The sequence below is a fragment of the Centropristis striata genome, chromosome 5 (assembly GCF_030273125.1).
Source record: "Centropristis striata isolate RG_2023a ecotype Rhode Island chromosome 5, C.striata_1.0, whole genome shotgun sequence".
NCBI classification, from domain to species: Eukaryota; Metazoa; Chordata; class Actinopteri; order Perciformes; family Serranidae; genus Centropristis; species Centropristis striata.
The window spans coordinates 11776725-11802290 of NC_081521.1; the positions used below are offsets into that span (position 1 = coordinate 11776725).

The 25566-nt window shown below is 38.7% G+C and overlaps 1 protein-coding gene across 1 annotated transcript in view; it reads left to right on the forward strand.

Annotated features, from left to right (window-relative positions):
* Positions 1–275: 275 nt before the first annotated feature.
* Positions 276–25566, forward strand: part of ccdc120a (coiled-coil domain containing 120a) — a 35258-nt gene continuing 9967 nt past the window's right edge. The window contains exons 1-6 of the mRNA XM_059332481.1: positions 276–540; positions 24363–24512; positions 24626–24740; positions 24886–25010; positions 25095–25208; positions 25356–25491. Coding sequence (XP_059188464.1) covers positions 24465–24512; positions 24626–24740; positions 24886–25010; positions 25095–25208; positions 25356–25491 — 538 coding nt within the window. The 5' untranslated portion in view covers positions 276–540; positions 24363–24464. The remainder of the gene's footprint in view (positions 541–24362; positions 24513–24625; positions 24741–24885; positions 25011–25094; positions 25209–25355; positions 25492–25566) is intronic.

A 25566-nucleotide genomic window follows, 5' to 3' on the forward strand; every position in this document is an offset into this window, starting at 1 on the left:
AACATTTATGAAATACGATTTTCTGAGTTTATTACACCCTTATTGATAAAGAGCTAGGTGACGGTTTGTAGATACATTTATTATGATCAGATAAAAACAAATTGTTCTTAATAAAGAACCGAGGTGATCAATATTTTCAATACATTTGTCTCCTCGTGTGTCTGTGCGCGCGTGAAAGTGCGCGTGTCCGCGGCCTCGTGAGCGCGCCTCCGGGCTGTGATGGAGCTTCAGTCAGTGTGCACGCACAGAGGAAGAGGAGCTGCTGATCGATGATGAAGATCTGATCACATCATCGATCCGCGATGATCGATCCGCCCGCAACTGATCAGCTGATCCTGCAAAAGGCGACAATCAGCGCCGTCAATCAATCAATGAACCGATCACACCTGATGTGAGACGCAGCGCGAGCCGCGGCGGAGACAATCAGCTGACCGGTGCAGCGGGACCGGACTCTGGACTCTGGACCGGGTTCTGGACTCTGGATCCGGTTCTGGATCATGTGACCGGGCTGCAGGAGGAGGGGGGCCCGCAGGTGATCAGGTAGGACAAACACTGGTCCCGCACACATGGAGGGAACCGCAGACCAGACTCCGTTTAAAAAGCTGTGGTTTTAAGGTTGATGGGCTGGTAGCGGCGGTTTAGCCCGAGGAGGACTCAGATAAACGGGGTTCTGGACTGAGACGAGCCGCTCTTTAATTCGGCTCACAGGTTATAAATATCAGAATGATCAGTCGTAATAATTTCCGGTTTAATTGTTGTTGTTGTGACGCTCCTCTGCGGTGAATCGCGATGCGCGAGTCGGCAGAAAAAAGGTGAAATGTGACTGAAGTCTGGTGGATTTTACTTTGTTTTAATTTGATCAACAGTTCACCTCAACTTAGTTCCTGACGTCACTGACTTTAATTTGGGATGAAGAAGAAAAGAAAATGTTTCTGTTCGTCAGCGGTGTTGTTATTATGGGATGTCCCCACCCAGCGCCACGTGCCTGTGTGTGTGTGTCTGTGTGTGTGTAAGTGTGAGAGAGATGGAGACAAACATCAGAGCAAATATATTTTCTTTCAAAACGTTATTAGTTCACTGGTTTTGTAATTAATGTGAACTCAAAGGACAGAATATTATTATTTTTGTTTTTGGAAAGTAAAATGATTTTGCATATTTTGTTAAAAATAGAATATATTACTCTTAAAATTCAGTGTTTATGTCATTTAGTTTCAAACAATATTTGTGCTTTATTTATATTATAAAAACACAGTGAATTCATATTTAGAGGTAAAAGTTGAATAAATATAAAGTGATAAATATAAATATTTTTAGTGAAGTCAGTTAAAATATTATCAGCCAATCAGATGTTGTTGTTTCATGGACTAATATTCCTGATTTGTACTCAGACCTGTCAATCACTGTTTGGTTATAAAACAATCAGATTTATCAACTGTTTGACTGTTTTCACAGGAATAATAATAATATTAATAACTTTATTTGAAATACTTCTGAGTGATGCCCTGATGCATCCAGGTGAACCCCTCCTGTCAGATTACAGACGTTATGAAACAATATTATATGTTAGAGAAGAAGATCAAACATTTAGTTTCATTTAGGAAGAAAAACAAACTGACAGGACATATAATTATTCTTTAAAAACTATTTCTTCTTAACATGTTCCTAACAGAGAAGAAGAACCTGAAGTTTCAGATGTTTTTCTGCCAAAAAGTTTCTGAATTAGAAGTTTCCTAAATTTATTTAATTTTATCCTGTAAAATAAAGAACAAAATAAGTTTCTGATCTGCATTTTATTAAAAAAATATTTTAAAAATAATAAACTTCTCTGATGTCTGAAGGAACAAAACAGCTTTATTTACAAGTTTTATTCTTTAAATAACTTTATAAACACAGTTCAGTGTGTCAGTGTGACCCGAACACATTCTGACAGGTTTCTGAAAACTTTGAGATAAATCATGTCGACACTTTATTTGTGTGGAAATTTAAATTCACGTTCTAGAAATAAATCAGCAGCTGAAAAAAGGGGTGATAAATCACAAAATGATTTGTTTCTAAATCTAAATCTGAGCACATCGATTATTACTTTTACTCAGTTTATGAGAACTGGTCCTGGTCTGGGCGAAGGTCTTTACTCTCTGCTCTAAAACTAAACTGAAGCACTTCTTATAAACAGATTATTATTTGTATTATTATTATTATCATTATGTGTGAACAGAGCAGCTTTTAAGGGAAGTAATCAGGCAGTCGAGAAATCCTAAATCTTCAGATTACTTTACTGAGAGTAATCTGATGGAATAAATTCCACGTTATATTCAGTAATCTGTTGTTTTAACAGAAACGTGTTTAAAAATCATCAGCTGTCAAAATGTTGGAATCTAGAAACTCTTTATTCAGCAGCTTCAGATAAAAACAGATTATTTCTCAATAATTTAAAGTCTGAAATTTAGGTTTAAACACATTAATAATAACAATTAGTCATATCGTTTGTACAGCAGCTGTTTTTAGCCGGCAGCGCCCTCTTGTGGTCACAGTAACTCGTTGAGGTGGACAACGTAAAAGCACAGGAGGAAGTGAAGAAATGAATTACTGTGGGTCTGGTCAGAGGCCGGGAATAGACGACTTCTGTGGGTATTATTTTTGGACGACATGTTGGTACCCAGATATTCTTCATTCAGGCTGTTTTCATTGCTGGTAGAGTCACTTCATGTTAAAGTACACATACTTCATGTTAAAATATATGCTTGGTAAAGGTTTATGTTTTCAATGTGTTTTCAAACACTACAGTACCCATGGGCCTCAGCAGCTGTTGCTATGGAGACACCACCATCCAGAGTAGTGACATCACAGTGACATCATATTCAGAACTGAAGTGAATTTCTCCGTCAGCTGCCCGGCAACTGAGTCTGAAGCTCCCTGATTGGCTGGGTTGTGCAGCAGTGCACTCTGGGACTCGTAGTTTGCCTCCTGTAGTGTCTGTGATGTCACGGTGATGTCACCTGGACGCCACGTTGTGTTTCAGTCTGTGAGAGAGTCGACTGTAACACACACACACACACACATACAAACCGCCCCGGGGGTTGAAAGGTTATTGGCTGCCTGGCTGAAGCTATCAGCCAATCAGAAGCAAGTGTTCAGAGTTGGGATTTTCTACATTGTTGCCATGCGGAGAATCTGCTGCCTGACCTACATTCATCCTCCACACACACACACACACACACACACACACATGCAGTTGTGTGTGTGTGTGTGTGTTTGTATGTATGTGTGTTTTAATTATTTTTAAAATCAGTGTTTCAAGCATCAGTTTATGAATAGTTATACAGTTACAGAAAGTTTTAATTAAATCCAGATTAAAAGGATAGAAATGACATGACATGAGACAGGGACATGAGACAGAGATGTTAAAAGACTGAACATAACATCATCAGTAACTGATCGTCAGCTGACGATCAGGTGACCCTCTGAGGACATGTCTGTCCTCCTCAGTCCTGGTCTCACGAGGACATGACGAGGTTGTGTCTGTCCTCTGAGGACAGGCTCAGTTGGACATCAGATGTTGAAAAGAAGAAATTCTAAATTTATCAGATTTAATCGCCCCCCCCCCCCCCCCCCCCCCCCCCCCCTCCTCCTCCTCCCCCTAATCCTGTAATCCTCCAGTTATTATATTTTATTCTTTTCATTTGAATTTTTTTATTGGCAAAAAGAGCATCCTGAGAGCCAATCAGGGTACAGTTATTATATTTTTTTATTAATTATCACATTAACATGATGAATAACATTATGATGCAATATTTATGATAAATAGTAACGTGTGTGTGTGTGTGTGTGTACGTACAGTCTCTCTCTCTCGGGCAGTCTGTGGCCTGGAGCAGCCATTCTCAACATTGGGGTCCCGACCCCAACTGGGGTCGTGAGATGATTTCTGGGGGTCGCCAAATCATTTTGGAAAAAATATAAATGCACAAAATGAATATTAAATTACATAATTTCAGACAGGGAGATGTTTTAGTTGCTGTCTGCTTCATTATGTGTCCAAAATTCGTCGTATCAACTGAGTTTGCATGATCTGAACTGTGAGATTCTGTTCAGTGAACACAGCGGAAAAAATAAACAAACAAAAAGAAAAGAAACTGACGCGTTGTTGCTTTACCGCAGCAGCAGTTTGCTACACTGTAAAAAAATCCTGTAGATTTTATGGTGAAAAACTGCTAAACCATGACAGTAAATGACGGTAAATGATGAATGGGTTAATTCAGTTAAAGTAACAATGAAACACCGTAAATGTATATATCAGCCAAAACAGTATTTTTCACAGTTCATACACTGACTAGGTGTTTGTAGCAAAAATATACTGTAATATATATAAGCATGACTGTCAATTTTGCATTTATCTTTTGCAAAACACTTTTTTCTAACTGTTAAATGTACTAAACACCATATCTCTAACAAAATATACTGTAATATTTAATGGTAAAAATGGTAAAAATGTATGCAGTATTTTCTTGTCAATTATATGGCAGAACAGCGTTTCTTTTGATGGAAAAACATTTATCTATATGGTAAAAAATTGAATAAAATGGCAATCTTAAACGTGAAATCAACAGTGCTAATATCTTTTTACCGTAAAATTGAAAAAAGTTCTACCGTATTTATTATGGTAAAGTTCTGGCAACCACAGCTTCCGTTTTTTTACCGTTAAAATACAGGGTTTTTTTTTACAGTGTAGCAGCTATAACTGATGCTGGAAAAATGGAGTGATGGCTGCAAAGAAAAGCTCCAGACTGGGTCAGCAGCAGCAGCAGCAGCAGGGGTCAAAGGTCAACCAGCAGAAACATGCATGTTAAATTGGGGGCCGCGACTCAAAAAGATTGAGAACCAATGGCTTAGAGGAATTCGAAGTAATGTGTTCCCCACTGCTCCTGAACATGGTGTGTTCACTGGTGTGTAAAGGGTTAAATCCAGAGGTTAACCTTCCCTGTTGTGGGACTATTAAGGGAATCTTAGGCTGTATCCCAAAGTCAAGGATCCTTCCTTGGTAGGATCCTTCCTCCAGAGTCGGGTCCTCCAGAGACGAGGTCGGAGGTCTTCCCTTCACTGTGATAACAGACAAATGGAGCCTTCAGTGTGCAGCTGTGCGTCATTGTGTAATTGGACGTCCTGGTTTAATTCAGCGCTGCAATTTCAAAACCAGTTCACAACATGATGTGTCTTTGGCATCAGCACTCTGACACATATTAGTGGAAATGGAAGAAGATGCTTTAAGGTTGAATCTCAACGATTTAGCAAGTAAAAAACCACAAACTGGATTAAACCTGAATGTTTCACTGATCCTGGCTGAATTTGGCTGCTACTTAGTTTCATAAAAGCAGCGACGCATAACTCACCATGGAGATGTGTTCTGTGATTTTTTATTTTTTATTTTTATGACAGTACAGTACAATAACAGTTATTTATAAATAACAATAACAGATAATAGCGGACTGTCTGTCCCTTTTAACACAATAAACAAATGTATAACTTTCTGAATGGCATAGCTAGAACTTTAGTGACTGAGACGCATTAATTAACTTAACTGGCAATGTATCAAGATGAGGTTTATTATCTTTTAGCTAAATATTCTGGCATTTGTTTGTGAATATGTTTTTGCTTGACTTTGAACACAAATTTTGAAAGTTATGTGATAACATTCAGTGTACACTGAAAATACTTAAATATTTAAACTTATATTGTGCCGCCGGCGTCGCTGTTTGGTGTGTGCAAGGCATTATGGGTAGTCGGGGGGGGGGGGGGGGGGGGGGGGGGGGGCATGGAGGATACACACATGCATCCTTGGAATTTGGGCAGAAGGACTCTGTTCGGTGCTGTGTGTAAATTTCCCATGATTCCTTGCAAAAATCGTGATGTCATGTGTCACTGAACCTGAGTGTCTCGTCATGGGATCACACCTGCAAAATATCAGTGATTTAACCTGACAGAACTCAGGATCTGCTTCTATCTATCTGTCTGGTTGTTTGTTTGTTTGTTCCGAACGATTAGAAACCGAAATGAAACCACACAAAGTTCTGCAGGATTATTTCCCAGAGTTCTTTGCTTTATCCTCCTGCTGAGCTGCTGAATGTGAAAACAGACAAAAAGACAGGAGACGTTTAAATGTGAATGACTTGTGGGTGTGTGTGTTGGGGTCTTTTGTTTTGCTAATATTACCCGGGGGTGGGTGGTAGGCTTCCCCTCAACATGAGAGGAAGAGAGAAGAAGAGAAGAAGAAAAAAGATAATAAAATCTGTACAGGATTATTATCATTATTATTCGTATTCGTATTAGTAGTAGTACTAGAAGTAGCAGAAGTAGTGTTTCTAGAACTTTTATACTTCTTCTTATTAGTAGTAAAAGTAATAGCAGGAGTATTTTTAGTATTTCTATTAAGTAGAGAAACTTCATCAAGCTGCAGCAGTTTAACAGGATGTGTCCTCTTTCAAAATAAGAGCAGAGAAACAAGTAGGATATCAAATATAAACAAACACGGACGGAATTTTTTAAAGTATTTTATTGTTATAGGTCATGATTTTGTTGTTGTTTATTTTTTCTAATCTGATCACATTTTTGACCGTCTTTATTATCTATTTGTTCAGAATTAATGAATTACTATATTTATTTAACCACTCCATGCTCTCTCAGTGACTACTGTTGATTTCTAACCTGACAGCTGCACACACTGCTACACTGAAAACTCATGCAGCACATTTAAACATTCTACTAATGAAATGGATTTACATCTGAAACTGTCCCATAATGAAGGATACATCAAATATATTTCATTTTTGCTCACAAGTAAATTCCTGTTATCTTGGATAAACAGGCTAAAAATAGACATTTTGCAATCAGTATTTTATTAGCTGAAATACTGGCAGTTTAAACGAACATCAGCAAATCAATAGAAAGCATAATGTGATAATGTTATGTTTTAACCCATAAGAACCCAGACCCAGTAATCCTAAAGGAAAATTATGGGGGATATACCACTGACCAAGTTGACCACATAAAACACATTTATGATGTTTAAAAAAAAATTCTACCCCTAAATGTCAAAGATCTGTGATGCGACATATACGATATATTGGGCGTTTATTGTATTTATGTTTATGATATTTCTTATTTTAAAATAAAAAATAGACACTATTTCTGCTTACAGAAACACAAATTTGCCTTTTTCTTTGCATCTCCACAACATATTTCAAAATTGTGACATTATTAGTGCTGTTTAACAATAAATTATTTTTCAGATTTGTAACAAAATAAGAATAAATCAAAAATGAATAAAAACAAATAACCATTTTCCTTTTTTGTTTGCATCTCCATAGCATATATCAAAAATGTGACTTTAATTCGTTCAGTTCCCTATTAACAGATTAGAATTGTTAAATGGATTTACACTTAGCCTCGTAACAAAAAATAAGCTTTTGAAATTAGCTACTTTTTCACATTTCTGTTTCCAGTCACACACACATTGTGGAGAAGTCACTTCTAGTCAAAGTCACATGACCACCACGCCAGGGTGTTGCGTATGTGTCGCTTTAGGATTTAATTAGTTAAGGTGAAGCATAAAGCTGAATATGGGAGATTCTAGAAGACTTAAAGTGTTTGTTACACGGGCGTCACCATGGGTTCTTATGGGTTAAAGGAATTATATAGTATTTCATATGCAAGTAAACGTCATACTGATTAATAATATAGTGCAGTATTATTGTATGGAGAGTGATTTTAGAGACTGTGTGGTTAAATATCCAGAGAACTACAAACTGCACTCAGTAGTTCAGTGAGAAACAACCTCACACATCAGCTGACTGCTACAGAGATACACAGTAACTCTACTGTACCTGCACGGCTCCATTCAGTGAAATTAATGTAACGCTACGACTCAATACGTTTACATTTATATATTGTTCTCCCTGCTGAGAATCTGTATAGATCACAGATGGACTATTGACTAGTGTGACGCTGTTTCTTTTCCTTTTTTAAACTTTAATTTTTATTTTAGTTTTTTCCATTTAAATACAATAATACACACACAAAAAAAACAACAACAGCAACAACAACACAAAAAAACATCCAGTAGCAGCTTATAGGTCCTTTCATTCAGTCACAATGCAACAATTCTGTCCTGTTCAGTTATTATTACTACACTGTAAAAAAAGATAAACAATAGCTACTCAATGAAATTGAGGAAACCGAATGCACGCAATATTATTCATTAAATCTAACTATGTTAGAAGTTGAGTTTATAACAACTTAACAGGAAGTTCCTGTCAGTTAAAAACGGACTAATTCTATTGTGTTGGATTCATTCAAAAGTCTCTTGATTTAGAATTACATACACATAAAGATTATATTTAATGTGATCAAAATAAGTAGATTCTTTCTCAAACATTTTATATTAAAGTTACTTAAGCAACTGCCTCAAAATCAAGGACGCATTTATATTTAATACATTTTATCAAATATATTAAGTAAAATTAAATGACTACAGGATCATTGGTAATGCTTTGTATTAAGGTCCTTGTAATAACCATTAATTAACAAGTAATAAGGCATTGTTCTCTCTTTAGATCCCTTTAGCTGGAAAAAGCATAGTTAACTGTTAACAAGTGCATAGTTAACTTATAATAGATGAGCAATAAAGTATATTTTAATATCAATAAGCAAACAAAAGATTAATAAAGGCATGGCAAAGACATAATGGGTGGGTTATGGGTGTTTGTAATGCCATGATGAAGAATTATAAGATACTCATGAGGCTTTTATTAATGTTCTTATTATAAATCTCTTATATCCTGCTACTAACTGTATTATAATGCCATTATTAACACTTATATAGGCTTATAAACACACAGTAATGTTAATAAGCATCTTGTAAGGACTTACAAGGGCCTTATTACTTGTTAATTAATGGTTATTACAAGGACCTTAATATAATAAGGACCTGTATATATTATATATCATATTACTTTATTTATAATGATTTATAATGATTTTATTTTATTTTATATTGTTACTATTTATTTATTATTACATATTATATACTATATACTGTACTATTATTACAATTATATACCGTCTAGTCACCATAGCATTGTTGCCATCATATCATCAGTATCATTACCATCATCTTGCCATCCTACCAACTGATCTGCTTTTTTTAAGTCCTTGTTCTATTCTGTGTTTTTTTCTATTGTTGTTTTTATTTATGCTACCTCAGTATCTTATTCTATTGTATTTTATTGTACTTGAATACCGGACTGCTGTGACAACCGAATTTCCCTTCGGGGATGAATAAAGTAATCTATCTATCTATCTATCTATCTATCTGTCTGTCTGTCTGTCTGTCTGTCTGTCTGTCTGTCTGTCTGTCTGTCTGTCTGTCTGTCTGTCTGTCTGTCTGTCTGTCTATCTATCTATCTATCTATCTATCTATCTATCTATCTATCTATCTATCTATCTATCTATCTATCTATCTATCTATCTATCTATCTATCTATCTATCTATCTATCTATCTATCTATCTATCTATCTATCTATCTATCTATCTATCTATCTATCTATCTATCTATCTATAAAGCGTGACGGAATAATTTATTATAGTGTATAGTTACCAGTGGTATAACCCTCACCCTTTTTGTAGTAATTCCATTTCTCCCATTTCCCTTCAAACTCTTCCTCCCTCATTCTCAAGATATGTGTGAACTTCTCCACATCATAAATCTCCTCCACAACACTCTGTCAGCCTCTGTTCTCTAGTAGGGGATCCACCTTCTACCAGGCCCTTGTGATTACCTTCCTGCTAGCCACCAATAGTACTTTCACCAGGTGTGACGCTGTTTCTAAATGAGTTAGAGGCTTTCTAGACCAGCTATTCTCAACCTTGGGGTCGGGACCCTAATTGGGGTCGCGAGATGATTTCTGGGGGTCAGCTCTGTCTCCACTGTGTTAAGTGTTCATGTGTTTTAGTCTTAGTGTCTTTTTTTGGTCATTTTGTGTCTTTTTTTGATAATTTTGTGAACAATTTGTGTCTTTTTTGGTCATTTTGTGTCTTTTTTGATAATTTTGTGGTCAATTAGTGTCTTTTTTGGTCATTTTGTTTCCTATTTTTGGTCTTTTTTTAAATTTTTTGGTCATTTTGTGTCATTTTTTGGTCATTTTGTTTCTTTTTTTGGTCATTTTGTGTCTTTTCTGGTCATTTTGTGTCTTTTTTGGTCATTTTATGTCTTTTCTGGTCATTTTGTGGTCAATTTGTGTCTTATTTGGTCATTTTGTTTCTTTTTTGGGTGATCTGAACTGTGCTTGTGAGATTCTGTTCAGTGAGCGGGGGTCGTGGACAACATGCACGTTAAATTGGGGGTCGCGACTCAAAAAGGTTGAGAACTACTGTTCTAGACGATTTCAAGTCGAAACTCAGAACAAAACCTGGTCCCGATAAGGTTAGCTTTGCAGCATGGGTTACCATGGTGATCTAGCCAGACATACGTGACACAGAAAACCCAGAGTTAAACCTGAAGTTACCTCACTAACCCTCAAATCCAGCTTGGTAGTACAGAGGCCTGTTTCAGGTAGAAGGTTCAACAAACTCTGAGTAGATTTAGCCTCAGATGAGAACAGCTGATCTGAGTTAGTTCAATCAACTCAGAGGAGAAACACTCTGAGTTAAGCATGTGAACCATTACTATAAAAAGAAAGCATCAAAGGAGCTGCAATATTACGATTCACCGTGACAACAGCTCAACTCAACTCAACTTTATTTGTAAAGCACTTTAAAACAACCACAGCCGCAACAAAGTGCTGTACATAAACAGAACAAGAGACAAGAGACAATAAAATAATTAATTTTTTTTTTATTTATTTTTTTTTAAAAAAGCAATGAATCTATTTTATTTTAATGTTTATTCCTGTTCCTGTTTTTTAACAGCTGAAACAATTAATTTAATTGGATATCCTCATGTGATGATGCAGTGAGTTAGAACACATTGTTAGGTGGAAAAGCAACACGGTTGCAGCTGCAAAGGAGGGAGAAGAATAAGATTCAATCACAAGCATAATATTACATTTAGTCATTTAGCAGGCGCTTTTATCCAAAGCGACTCACAGGAAGAAAAAAAAAAAAAAAGCAAACTATCAAGGTATAGTGCAGTAAGAGCTATTAATGCATCAATAAGTGCTAGTGACAATTCTTTAAGGAGTAGAATTATTGTGTGGTGCTATGAAAGACAATGCTCTCTGAAGAGCTGGGTCTTCAGGAGGTTTTTAAAATTACAGGTGAAAACTGTTAAAACGGCATTGAACCTAAACTTTATTTCATTTAGTTGTAATCCTGCTGTGGAAACAGCTGAAAATGAAATATAAGAGCACAGGTCAAACAGGTAGGACTGAGGTGTAATAGGCTAATGGCTTATTTCATTTGATTCAAATTTGACTGATTTAAGTTAATATAATTCAGGAGCTATTTCAATGTGCGGTAGGTGTTTCAGTGCCAGAGTCACTTTCCTTTTATTTCTGCAAACTAGAGTTTTCTGATCTGCTCTGCATCGCCGATATTATAAAGAAAACTCAGTTTTGTTGTGACGTGAGAGCACGTCCTCGGTGTGTTATTTTGCAGATGTCCGGCCGGAGAATGTTGAAGAGATAAATAATTGATTGTGAGGAAAAAAGGTAATGTCTCAGATCCTCTCCAGATGTAAGGCTGTGATGTAACCTCAGCTCCTTATCAACAGGACCAGAGAAAGAGACACCACATAACTGTAGCGAGCTGCTTCAGGATCAGTTAGAGTTAGGAGACGGGAAAGATGAGGGTTTTTATAGAAAACCGGCTAAAGAATTTGCAGTGTGAAAAAGACTCAAGTCAGAGTGGATGGTTGAAAGACATGACACGTGCATAAAAATGGAAACCTTACACAGGTTAGTACATTTGCAGCTTAATTACTGTGAGAAATGCAGGATCTTATTGTCTTCGTTCACAAGATCAATTGTTGCTTTCTGTCCCTTTTTGTACGGAGTTGGGTAAAAGGGCATTTGTTTACTCTGCACCTTATGCTGGAATATGCGCCAGAAAGAATGGAAATTAACTGAATTTGTTTCTTTGAGCACTTTTAAATCCAAACTAAGAGTTATTGAGGCCAATTCCACAACATGCACTTGTTTCTCATGACGTGTTTAAGGTCTGTATGTTATGTAAATATGTAACTGTATTCTGTGTTTGCTGCCTCTTGGCCATGGCTCCCTTGAAAAAGAGGTTCTTAATCTCACTGGGATATTCCCTGGTTAAATAAAGGTTAAATAAAAAAAAATAAACAAATAGTAACAAACTAATATCCAAACAGGATTGTGATTCTGACATACAGTAACCAGGGGCCGGATTCACAAACCTTTCTTAAGAAAAAAATGCTTCTTAAGTGGCACTTTTTTCTTAACATTGCTCTTTAGACAAAATTTAAGAGGATTTGGTATTCATGAAGAAATTCTTATCTTTTCTTTAGTTATTTTCTTAACTTTCTTCCTAAGATTTTTTCCTAAGATAGAACTTGAGAACAAATGAGATTCTTGAAAACAAAGTTTAGATTAGTATTACTTATATTTCTTCTTATATTTCTTCACAACTTTAAGAGAAGCCCTCAGCAGTCTTAAAACAGCTACAGTGAAAAGATAAGTCTTGATATGGATTTTTATGAAATGTATTTGATTACTTTCATATTTAGTTTAGCCTTAGACTAATTTGTTAACAAATGTGTTATTTTGGCAGTTGACATATAATTGAAATGTCCTTCCAGTCTGTTACATATAGTCCTGTTCCTAGATTACACTACAATGTACTCTTAGTAAATCACGAAGGCAGTTGTTTTATTTGATACTACTTCATTAATCACTATGAACATATTATTTAAGTCGGCCAAGTTATTAATACCAAAAGTAATAATAGTAAGGATACTATTATAACTTTTAGATGTAAGTTCTTTGGGTGGTAGAGAGACAGAATGGATCACACTCACACTCCCTGATCACGTCTTAATTAGACAATATCGTCTAAGAAGTTCCTAAGTGAGAAAACTAAGAAGTTCCTAAGAAATAAGACAATTCTTAAGAAAAAAATGGTGAAAAGCATTTAACAACATTGTTAGGAACATCCTATTTTAAGAATTTTCCTTAAGTTTTATCTTAAGAACACTTTTGTGAATCCGGCCCCTGCTGATTAATGTGTTTCGGCGCGTTGAATCAATGAGGAAATGAAAGAGGAGGACACAGAGAGAAACTCAATGTTTGATGAAGAAAACCTACTCGTGATCACTTTAGGTTCTCAGAGTCAGTGACAGAGGCATCATAGCCAGAGCTGATGTTACCTCCCTTTCTGGTTTAAGAGCAAGAAGGCTCTGAAAACTGACTTTGTTTTGGACCGATACTTTATTGATTGAAGAATCATGCATTATGTTCTTTCTTTCTTTCTTTCTTTCTTTCTTTCTTTCTTTATTATGTATTTATTTATTCTTTGTTTTGTCTGTTTCTTACCCTTATTTTGGAATAGCTGTTTATTTGATTTTGTTTGTGTTATTTTTCTTAACCCCCTGGCAAAAAACTGTATATATTGTAAAAAAATTTAATAAAAAAAAAAACCCCTCCCTTTCTGGAACAGGAAACTCAGATTTTCCCTAATTTCAGGGTTAACAAACTCGGAATTTTCACTTAACCCACTTTCTGAAACTGGCCCCAGGGCTAACGTCTAGTCTGGTTTAAATACAGTTTAAAGTTTGTTGTTGTTCCTTCAAGGCTTGGCTTTGGCTTCCTGTCCACTTTTACTTTGAAATCTCAGAGCGGAAGTGACATGTGAGCTCAGGTAACTTGACTACAGGCTGAGCGCGTGAGAGTAGAGAGCTGATCAGTTACCTGAAACGAAGAACAAGAAGTTTAAAGTGTTTATAGATTAACGATCTCTGATCCGGGTTTGATCCTCGTTGGCTCTGTTCCGTTCGATTCTGTTCGGGTCTGTTCGGGTTTTCTTCGGGTTTGTCCGTTCGGAGCTGCAGAGAACAGGATGCTGCAGGTATTTACTCTCTGTTTAACCTCGGAAAGTTTGATTTAAATATTTGTATCTTTTGATGCTATATAATATTATTTTTTCTTTGTTGATCTGTTGATCAAATCAAACTTTATTGATCCGGAGAGAAACCGCAGCTGCAGATAGAAACTCAAACATAAACGGATATAAAACATTAATCTCATATCAGCTCCTGATCTCACTTAGATATTGATGATAATGTTTGTTATGTTTAAATAGTAATCGTTTTTGCATTAAAACATTTTAATCACATTTAAATTGGACCTTAATAAATATCTCGTGGCTGATGTTAAATCTTGTTAAATGTTTTTTTGCTGCTGAACGAGAGCTGCATGATGTGGACGTGTTGAGGACAAAAGGATTCAATTATAAACTCAGAGATACTAACAGTGTGGGGGAGTTGGTGAAGAAGATATTTTTGTTTTGAAAGAGTGTCTCTGTCTCGTGGAAGAGGACACGTCCTCTGCAGCAGACTGACACGAGACGTGTAGGACACATGTAGGACACGTATCAGAGACATGTAGGACAGAGACAGGAGACATGAAGGAGACATATCAGAGACATGTAGGAGAAAGACAGGAGACATGAAGGAGACATATCAGAGACATATCAGAGACATGTAGGACACATATCAGAGACATGTAGGAGAAAGACAGGAGACATGAAGGAGACATATCAGAGACATGTAGGAGAAAGACAGGAGACATGAAGGAGACATATCAGAGACATGAAGGAGAAAGACAGGAGACATGTAGGAGACATATCAGAGACATGTAGGAGAAAGACAGGAGACATGAAGGAGACATATCAGAGACATGTAGGAGAAAGACAGGAGACATGAAGGAGACATATCAGAGACATGAAGGAGACATATCAGAGACATGAAGGAGAAAGACAGGAGACATGTAGGAGACTTATCAGAGACATGTAGGAGAAAGACAGGAGACATGTAGGAGACATATCAGAGACATGAAGGAGAAAGACAGGAGACATATCAGAGACATGTAGGAGAGAGACAAGAGACATGAAGGAGACATGTAGGACACATATCAGAGACATGTAGGAGAAAGACAGAAGACATGTAGGAGACATGTAGGAGAGAGACAAGAGACATGAAGGAGACATGTAGGACACATATCAGAGACATGTAGGAGAAAGACAGAAGACATGTAGGAGACATATCAGAGACATGAAGGAGACATATCAGAGACATGAAGGAGAAAGACAGGAGACATGAAGGAGACATGTAGGAGACATATCAGAGACATGAAGGAGACAAGAACAGCCCAAAGTTGTTGATAATAATTATGAAAATAACAATAAACAGAACCTCATGGGTGTATAAAGAAGAGTGATGTAATGTTGGAGGCGGGCTCTGTTCATTTTAGTCAGATAACAAGTCATTTGGCAGGTTGTGACATCCTGATTTACAGACGTTTTTTTTTTACAGATGGAAGAGACACACACACACACACACACACACACACACACACACACACACGCACACACATGCACACACATGCACACACATGCACACAGTAACTGTTGAATATTTAAATTGTGTATTTGCATATTTTTATCTGCAGCTGCAGCTGCTCTTCATCGTGTGTGTGTGTGTGTGTGTGTGTGTGTGTGTGTGTGTTTGATGTTCAGCGTCTCATGTTTTAATGTTTGAAGTGTTTCAGTTTCTGTTTCTTTGTTTGTTTGTTTACAACCTGTTTACATCATCATGATCACGTGACCTGCAGGATGCCATCCGATTGAACAAAACCTTCATCCATCCTCCTGAACCAGAGCCCTGCACTACCAAGCTGGATTTGAGGGTTAGCGAGGTAACTTCAGCTCTAACTCTGGGTTTTTAGTATCGCGAAAATGGTTCTCTTTTAATCTGGCTAGATCACCATGGCAACTAATGCTGAAAAGCTAACCCGCATCGAGACCAGGTTATGTTCTAGATAAGAGATAAATATCTATAAAAGCACGCCTACTAACCAATCAACTCCCTTGGAAAATGGCTTTTTTTTTGGGAAGATTCTGTAGACCTTGGTGCATTTACAGTAGAGTTACTGTGTGTAACATAGTAACAGTTACAGTAGAGTTACTATATGTAACATAGTTACAGTTACAGTAGAGTTACTGTGTGTAACATAGTAACAGTTACAGTAGAGTTACTGTATGTAACATAGTAACAGTTACAGTAGAGTTACTGTATGTAACATAGTTACAGTAGAGTTACTTAGTTACAGTTAAAGTAGAGTTACTGTATGTAACATAGTAACAGTTACAGTAGAGTTACTGTATGTAACATAGCTGCAGTTACAGTAGAGTTACTGTATGTAACATAGTAACAGTTACAGTAGAGTTACTGTATGTAACATAGTAACAGTTACAGTAGAGTTACTGTATGTAACATAGCTGCAGTTACAGTAGAGTTACTGTATGTAACATAGTAACAGTTACAGTAGAGTTACTGTATGTAACATAGCTGCAGTTACAGTAGAGTTACTGTATGTAACATAGTAACAGTTACAGTAGAGTTACTGTATGTAACATAGCTGCAGTTACAGTAGAGTTACTGTATGTAACATAGTAACAGTTACAGTAGAGTTACTGTGTGTAACATAGCTGCAGTTACAGTAGAGTTACTGTATGTAACATAGTAACAGTTACAGTAGAGTTACTGTATGTAACATAGCTGCAGTTACAGTAGAGTTACTGTATGTAACATAGTAACAGTTACAGTAGAGTTACTGTATGTAACATAGCTGCAGTTACAGTAGAGTTACTGTATGTAACATAGCTGCAGTTACAGTAGAGTTACTGTGTGTAACATAGCTGCAGTTACAGTAGAGTTACTGTATGTAACATAGTAACAGTTACAGTAGAGTTACTGTATGTAACATAGCTGCAGTTACAGTAGAGTTACTGTATGTAACATAGTAACAGTTACAGTAGAGTTACTGTATGTAACATAGCTGCAGTTACAGTAGAGTTACTGTATGTAACATAGTAACAGTTACAGTAGAGTTACTGTATGTAACATAGCTGCAGTTACAGTAGAGTTACTGTATGTAACATAGTAACAGTTACAGTAGAGTTACTGTGTGTAACATAGCTGCAGTTACAGTAGAGTTACTGTATGTAACATAGTAACAGTTACAGTAGAGTTACTGTATGTAACATAGCTGCAGTTACAGTAGAGTTACTGTATGTAACATAGTAACAGTTACAGTAGAGTTACTGTATGTAACATAGCTGCAGTTACAGTAGAGTTACTGTATGTAACATAGTAACAGTTACAGTAGAGTTACTGTATGTAACATAGCTGCAGTTACAGTAGAGTTACTGTATGTAACATAGCTGCAGTTACAGTAGAGTTACTGTATGTAACATAGTAACAGTTACAGTAGAGTTACTGTATGTAACATAGCTGCAGTTACAGTTTAACGGGAAATTTAATATTTTCACTTCTCACTTTATACAGTCAGTAATCAGTAATCAATCACTTATCGCAGCTCAGTGATGCTTTTATAACCTGATTCCATAAAAGTTGGGACGCTGTCTCAATAAACAGAATGTGAAGATTTTGAAATCATATTAACATAAATGTAATTTATTTGTATTTATTTGTATTTTACAAAGCTGCAGGTTTGTATCTGACTTACTGTGTTTGTTTTATCAGCTGTTCAGGCAGAGAGCTACATCACCCCACCGGGGCGGGGGGCTAACACCCCTCCCCCCTCACAGCAACACTCAGACAGCAAGGTCACAGAAACAAACTCACCTCCATCTGAGACAGAAACAAAAGAACAAACAACCGGAGGACAGAAACCGACAAATCACTGTTTTTTAATTTGAGAATATTTAATAAGTTTAAAACCAGCTGTGAAGGAACTGATGACGTCAGATCTGATCTGAGGTCAGACTGACACAAGCACCAGGTTTTCAAATTAAAGAGCAACAGAATCTTATATTCATTTCTCCTGTTTCAGGGTAAAACCTGACAGAATCATATATTATAATAACTACAATATATATAGTAATAACAGACCGCACCAAGCTACACACACACACACACACACACACACACACACACACACACACACACACATTCTTGTACTTCTATCTTTGTGAGGACCCTCATTGGAACAGTGAATTCCCTAGCAAGGTTATAATGGTTTTGGATTTTTCAGTAGTTTTAATTTTGTTTTGTTTTTAAATGCTTTAGTTTTAGTTTAGTTTTTTATTAGTTTTAGTTTTTTGTAATGTGGTATTTGTTGAGTGGGAGATTAAAAGAGGTCACAGTAAATTTTGCCTTTATTTCCTTTGCCTTATCCATCTTTATTATGTATGAAAAAAGTTGACAAAGACGAAAACGAAGGACATTTTCACTATAATTTTAGTTAGTTTTGTACCCACACAATACAGTTTAAGTTAGTTATCATTATCATGTAACCTTTAACCCTTAAAACAAAGTCTGAAATCTCCAAAAAGCCTTTAAAGAAGTGAGTGAAATGTCCTCACTTTGCAAAAATGTCCTCACTCTGTTGGTTAAAAACGTGTTGTGGTCCTCACTTTGTAGGAAGTACAAGAACACACACACACACACACACACAGCTGGTGGTCATCAGTGACATCATCACAACACTTCGTGACTCTGTTACATAACTATCATGCGATCACCTGTCTGACCTGCAGCTGTGTGTGTGTGTGTCTTTGTGTTTGTGTGTCTCCCTGGTTTCCTCTTTTTATCGTTCACTTCCTGCTTCCTTTTTCCTGTTGGGCTGCACTTCCTGTTCTCAGGGACGTTGTGTCCTCGGAGAGTCCAACAGGACGACATGCCGCGGCATTCAGTCTCACTGTAGTTACACTTGGTGGGTGGAGTTCACTGACCACAGCGTCCAGCAGACGGACTACAAAATAATAATAATAATAACTTTATTGATATAGCACCTTTTAAAAACAGCAGTTTACAAAGTGCTTGGACAGAGAGCAGTTAATCACAAGGAGAATGATGCTATAAGGCTAAAAACAATTCTTACATTAAAAGAAAAACAATAAGACACAGAGCAGGAACAATCACAAGACATTCTCACATACACATAAAATAAAAGGAGTAAAAAAGTAAAAAGTGAAGAAGTAAAAGGACTGGTGAGATAGAAAGCATTACATAAAAGCAAGTCTATAAAAGTGGGTTTTAAAAAGTGATTTAGAAGAAGTTAGTGACTCTGAGCTCCTTATCTCCTCAGGCAGCTCCTTCCAGAGCCTGGTCTCTGGTGGAGAAAGCCTGCTCACCTATGGTTTTTAGTTTTGACTTTGGAACGATCAGAAAGACCCGAGGATCTGAGGACGAGGGTCGGCTTATATGGAGTTAATATTCTGTTAATTAGCTAGGAGCCAGATCTAAAACACTGCAAGATAAACAAGATAAAAACACTAAATCTGAGGGAAATGATCTTGCTGCATGGACAGATAATTTCACTTGACATATTTCTTAAATTAAGTTTGTTAAATCTAGAAATAAGCATGTTGAACGCTTAAAATAAGACATTAACTCTTAAAACAAGATAAATTATCTAACACTTCTAAATCTAATGTTTTTTTTTATCTTGATAAGAAACAAATAATAGTCAGGTCACTCTGCTCAGGCCAGTTCATCGCTGCTTGCAGCTTTAATTTATCTTGTTTTAAGAGTTAATTTCTTATATTAAGCGTACAACATGCTTATTTCAGGATTTAATAATCTTAATTTAAGAAATCTTGTCAAGTGGGAAGGAAGCAAGGGTGAATCCTCTCCTAAAGAAATCCACCCTCCACCCATCCTTAGTGGACAACTACAGACCCGTCTCTCTCCTGCCGTTCCTCTCCAAAACTCTGGAACGGGCTATCTTCAACCAACTATCCTGCTATCTGCATGGGCACAACCTCCTTGACCCTCACCAGTCTGGTTTTAAGAAGGGCCACTCAACAGAGACTGCCCTTCTCGCTGTGACTGAACAGCTTCACAAGGCGAAGGCAGCCTCTCTCTCATCTGTGGTGGTTCTACTGGACCTTTCTGCAGCTTTTGACACTGTGGATCACCAGATCCTCATCTCCACCCTTCACCACCTGGGAGTATCTGGCTCTGCCCTGTCTCTGCTCAAATCCTACCTCAAGGACCGCACCTTCCGTGTAACTTGGAGGGGTTCTGTTTCAGAACCCTGTCTACTCACCACCGGGGTCCCTCAAGGCTCGGTCCTTGGTCCGCTCCTCTTCTCGATTTACACCAACTCCTTTGGCTCCCTCATCCACTCGCATGGCTTCTCCTACCATAGCTATGCCGACGACACCCAGCTAATCTTCTTATTTCCCCAGTCTGAAACACAGGCAGCAGCACGTTTCTCTGCATGTCTGGCCGACATCTCCCAGTGGATGTCCTCGCACCACCTCAAACTCAACCTGGGCAAGACTGAGCTACTCTACCTCCCAGGGAAGGGCTCCCCCACCACTGACCTCCACATCACTGTCCAGAACACAGTGGTTGTCTCCACAGAAACCGCCAAGAACCTTGGCGTGACTCTTGACAACCAACTGTCCCTCAACACAAACATCACCGCTACCACCAGATCTTGCAGATTCTTGCTGCATAACATCAGGAGAATCCGTCCGCTTCTCACTCAGAAGGCAGCTCAGGTCCTGGTCCAGGCACTGGTCATCTCACGCCTGGACTACTGCAACTCCCTCATGGCAGGTCTGCCTGCCAAAGCCATCCGACCTCTGCAACTCATCCAGAATGCAGCTGCTCGATTGGTCTTCAATCTTCCCAAATTTTCACACACAACACCCCTCCTCCGCTCCCTGCACTGGCTACCTGTGGCTGCTCGGATACGCTTCAAGACTCTAGCTCTGGCGTACTCTGCTGCTAATGGTTCAGGTCCTACTTACATCCAGGACCTTGTCAAACTCTACACCCCTGCCCGTCCTCTCCGCTCTGCATCAGCCAAACAGCTGGCGACTCCCACCCTCCGTGGGTCAACTCGCCTCAAAACCTCTTCCAGACTTTTCTCTGTCTTGGCTCCCAAATGGTGGAACGAGCTCCCCACCGACATCAGGACCTCAGACAGCCTGTACATCTTCCGCCGCAGGCTGAAGACCTATCTCTTCCAACAATACCTCGGTTAAGCCATGGTCACCTAACACATATATATATAAAAAAAAAAAAAAAAAATTGCTCTTCTTCTTCTTCTTCTTTTCTATTCTTTTCTTCTTTAACATATAGCACTCCTGTAGCAATGACAGTTAGCTCTTAAAGTTATGTACTTACTTGATTCCTGTGGTCTATGTCTAGTACCATCAGGTTGAATGCACTTATTGTAAGTCGCTTTGGACAAAAGCGTCTGCTAAATGACATGTAATGTAATGTAATGTAAAAGTGAAATTATCTGTCCATGCAGCAAGATCATTTCCCTCAGATTTAGTGTTTTTATCTTGTTTTTAGACACACCTTTTTTGCAGTGAAGAGCTTTAAAAGTGATCAGTAAAATCTTAAAATCAACGTCTGTTAAAACCGATAAGAAGCAGAGCTGCTGCGTTCTGAACCAGTTGGAGGAGAGAAAGGGATTTTTGGGAAAGGCCGGAGAGGATGTGAAAGTTTCATTCAAAAAATATAAACTCTGACTTTCCTCCTGAAATAATGCAGAGCAGAGACTTTTTATTTCAAGAGTATGAACTCTGGATGACACTTTGCAACAGCAGTTAATGCTTCAGGTCGTCGCCTCAAGATTATAATCAGGATTGTAAACCGAGGATCGCCGGTACGAATCCCAGGACGGACAGGTCAGGGGCTGAGGTGCTGCTAGTATGGTGTGTGTTCACTGGTTAAATAGAGGACAGAATCACTGCTTGCTCTTTCAGTGTGTGTGCAAAAAGAATCTAAATCTGAATCCAAAGAGTCATTCAGGTCAGTTATTGTTTCCATGGTTTCAGAGACGATAACGAGCCAATCACAGCGCAGCATCTCACCTCTGTCTGCACCTCACCTCTGTGTTTACTGTCTGAAAAATCACTTCCTGTCTGCAGATAACACTTTGTTTTGTCTATAAACCTGCAGAGTGTGTGTTTGAGAGAGAACCTGACCTGTCTGTCTGTGGCTTAAGCTCTTCTTCTGTGGTTGTAAAAAACAACAACACACTGCTGCATCACATGTGGATTTATCCGCCACTGAAAATAGTCCCAGACAGTGAGCAGCTGTAAACTTTACTGTAAACTTGTGTTTTTTATCCTCCTTATCTTTGATTCTCTGCTGTAAATGCTCCTTGCATGGTGTGCTCACTTGTGTGTAAAAAAGGATGGGTTAAATGCAGAGGTTGAATATCCCCATTGTGGGATTAATAAAGTAATTAATCTTAATCTTAATCAAATTTTTTATCTTAATCTTAATCTTAGTTAGCTCCAGTGGCTAACCATGGTGGCTAACTGCTTACAGAGAAAGTCATTCACATTCAGTTTTGGTAATTAAAACAGACAAACTGAGGGATAGTTGAGGTTGCATGAGGTTTTTTATTATCACAGTCAGTGTGTTGCCTGCTGGAGAAGCAAACGTCTGGGGAAAAGGACCAACTAATTGATCAGATTAAGTGTATGCTATATATTGAATATTTCCTCTGCATTGTTTTGCGGTGTGACAGTCCTTAATGACAGGAAACTGAAGCCATTATATGCATCGATTCTCACCTCAAACCCTCCAGACTCCTTTGTCAGAAACAGTATTTTTACCTCACAGGACATGCAAGTGGTTGATTTACTGCTGCATCCACCACTTAGTGTGTTTTTGTTACTGTGAGTCTTTGGTGATTTAAAACAGGTTGGAAAAAGTAAAAAATACAATTTAACTGACGGAGGCAGAGATAAACCAGCAACTCGTGTGTTCTGAGAGGTAAATTAGTGTTTTTGTCAGTGGAGTCTGGTAGGTTTAAAGAGAGTTCAGAAAACGGCTTCAGTTCCCCGCCAGAAAGGTGTATGACAACAAAGACATTATAAATATAGTGTACACTTAAACTGATGTGGGTTTTTTTATTTATTTAGCTGTCTTAAATGTGTTTTGCAGCTGTTCAACGTGTTGTGCGTTCAGAGATGGTCCTCTGCATACCTTGGTTGTAACAAGTGGTTATTTGAGTTACTGTTGCCTTTCTATCAACTGGAACCAGTCTAGCCTCTGACCTCTGGCATCAACAAGGCATTTTGGCCCAGATAACTGCCTCTCACTAGATATTTCTCTTTTTGGGACCATTCTCTGTAAACCCTAGAGATGGCTGTCAGATCAGCAGTTTCTGAAATTCTCAGGCCAGCCCGTCTGACACCAACAATCATGTCACTTTCAAAATCACTTAAAGTCCCCATGGGCCCTTTCATACTGCTGTTTCATGCCATGATATTTGCACCGCTTTAACATCTTGCCTGCACTAAGTGCTTCAGAGGTAGTAACAGAGGCGTAAAATTTGTTGACTGTTGGGGGCGGGATCACTATGAATTGGCCAAGCCGGCAAGGTGTAAAATATCTGACGTATAATCAGAAACGCGCCTCCCACTGAGTCCGACAGTCATCAAATCATGTTCAGCAACATGCACAATGACTGCAGTCGTCGCCGCTAACTGTGCATAGTGTCCGTTGCTTATTGTAAACAAACCGGCATTGCTTATTGTACACAAAGTGTCCGCTTTCTGTAAACACTGTGCACAGAGTGTCCGTCGCTTATTGTAAATAAACTGGCATCGCTTATTGTACACAAAGTGTCCGCTTTCTGTAAACAACATCGCTAACTGTTCACATCCTGCTGCAGCACAGACACACTGTACTGCTACAGAGCTAACTGTGCAGCCCATTAGCACTGTGCTACTGTGCAGCACTGCTGCTGCTCTGTTGCACGTCACTATCGTCTCCTCCCACCTTGTTCCGCGATGCCGGACTGCACTGTGAAAGGGCACAAAAATAACGCCTCCGCCTGCGCATGCGGGATCACCATGAACGCCCTAAGGTGCAAATCTGGCACAGATCTTTACGGCAACTTTTGCACTATGAAAGGGCCTACTGTCTACATATCTAAATGCATTGAGTTGCTGCCATGTGATTGGCTGATTAGATATTTGCGTTAACAAGCAGTTGAACAGGTACACAATGCATTGGCCGCTGAATGTATATCTTGTCAGCAGGAACCAATGAGATCAGTTCAAACCCAGTTGTTCTGCTGATTGGTTCTCATCCTGTCCTCTTCTTCTTCTGTTGTGTCATCAGGTCAGAGGAACTGAAGACTGTTTAACTCCCTCTACAGGCCAGCCTTGGAACTGCAGCTAACACCTAACAGCTTACAGCTAACAGCTGGTGTTCAGGCTGTTGATGGCCACAGGAGTGAACTACTGGAGCGCTTATGAACCCACGTACAAGGTGAGTCACTGACTGATAAATTATTTGATTGATTCTTTGGCTGATTGATTGATTAACTAATTGATTGATTGATTGATTGATGACGATAAAGTTTGATTGAATGTGCTCTGCAGGTGAGCGAGTGTGTGTGGGGTGGCGAACACGAGTCGAGCAGCGAGGACGGAGGGGGCGGGGTCACATGGGACACACGAGCCATGGAGGTCAAAGGTCAACTCATCTCAGCACCTGGTGAGAACAAACAAAAAACAACAACAAACAACAGAGCAATAAAATAACAAACAATATTGTGCTGCATGAAGACAGCTGTTACAGTGTGTGTGTGTGTGTGTGTATGTATGTGTGTGTGTGTGTGTGTGTGTGTGTGTGTGTGCAGACCTCACCTGTCCCGACAGGAAGCAGAGGGAGCGAATGGCAGAGCTGCAGGAGAGGAGGCGGGGCTTGCAGGCATTGCTGAGCACACGATTGGCTGAGCTCAGACGCATCTGTCTGCAGGAGGCGGTGAGTGATGTCACTGGAGCAGTGATCGTCCAATCAGAGCTGAGAGTCATTACAGCTGTGTGATCCTGTGTTGTGATTGGTCAGGAGCTGACGGGCGCGGTGCCCAGTGACTTTCCGCTTGAGGCCGGAGAGAAACCGCCGTGTGTCCGACGGCGTGGAGGGTCGTCTCACCAGGGAAACAGAAAGTGTCGAGCAGAGGTGAGACATGTCACCTTCCTGCTGTCGCTCATCTGATGTTACATTTTTTATAAAAGAATTCTCTGAGCCCCAAAACCTGCTGGCGGCAAAAATATGCCCTTTATCTTTAGGTTTATTTACAAAATGTGTGTGTCTGTGTGTGTTCAGGAGGAAGACTCTCAGCGTTTGAAGCCGAAAAAAACTTTATTCAGCGGTGCTCTGAGGAAACACAGCGACTCTGAACACAACACACAGACACACACACACCACGGCAAGAGGACCGTACACCGAGGCTGCCACACAGGTACCACACACACACAGTAACATGTCACAAATGTTGTAGTGCATTGTGGGAGATGAAGTTCTGCAGTTCTGTTTT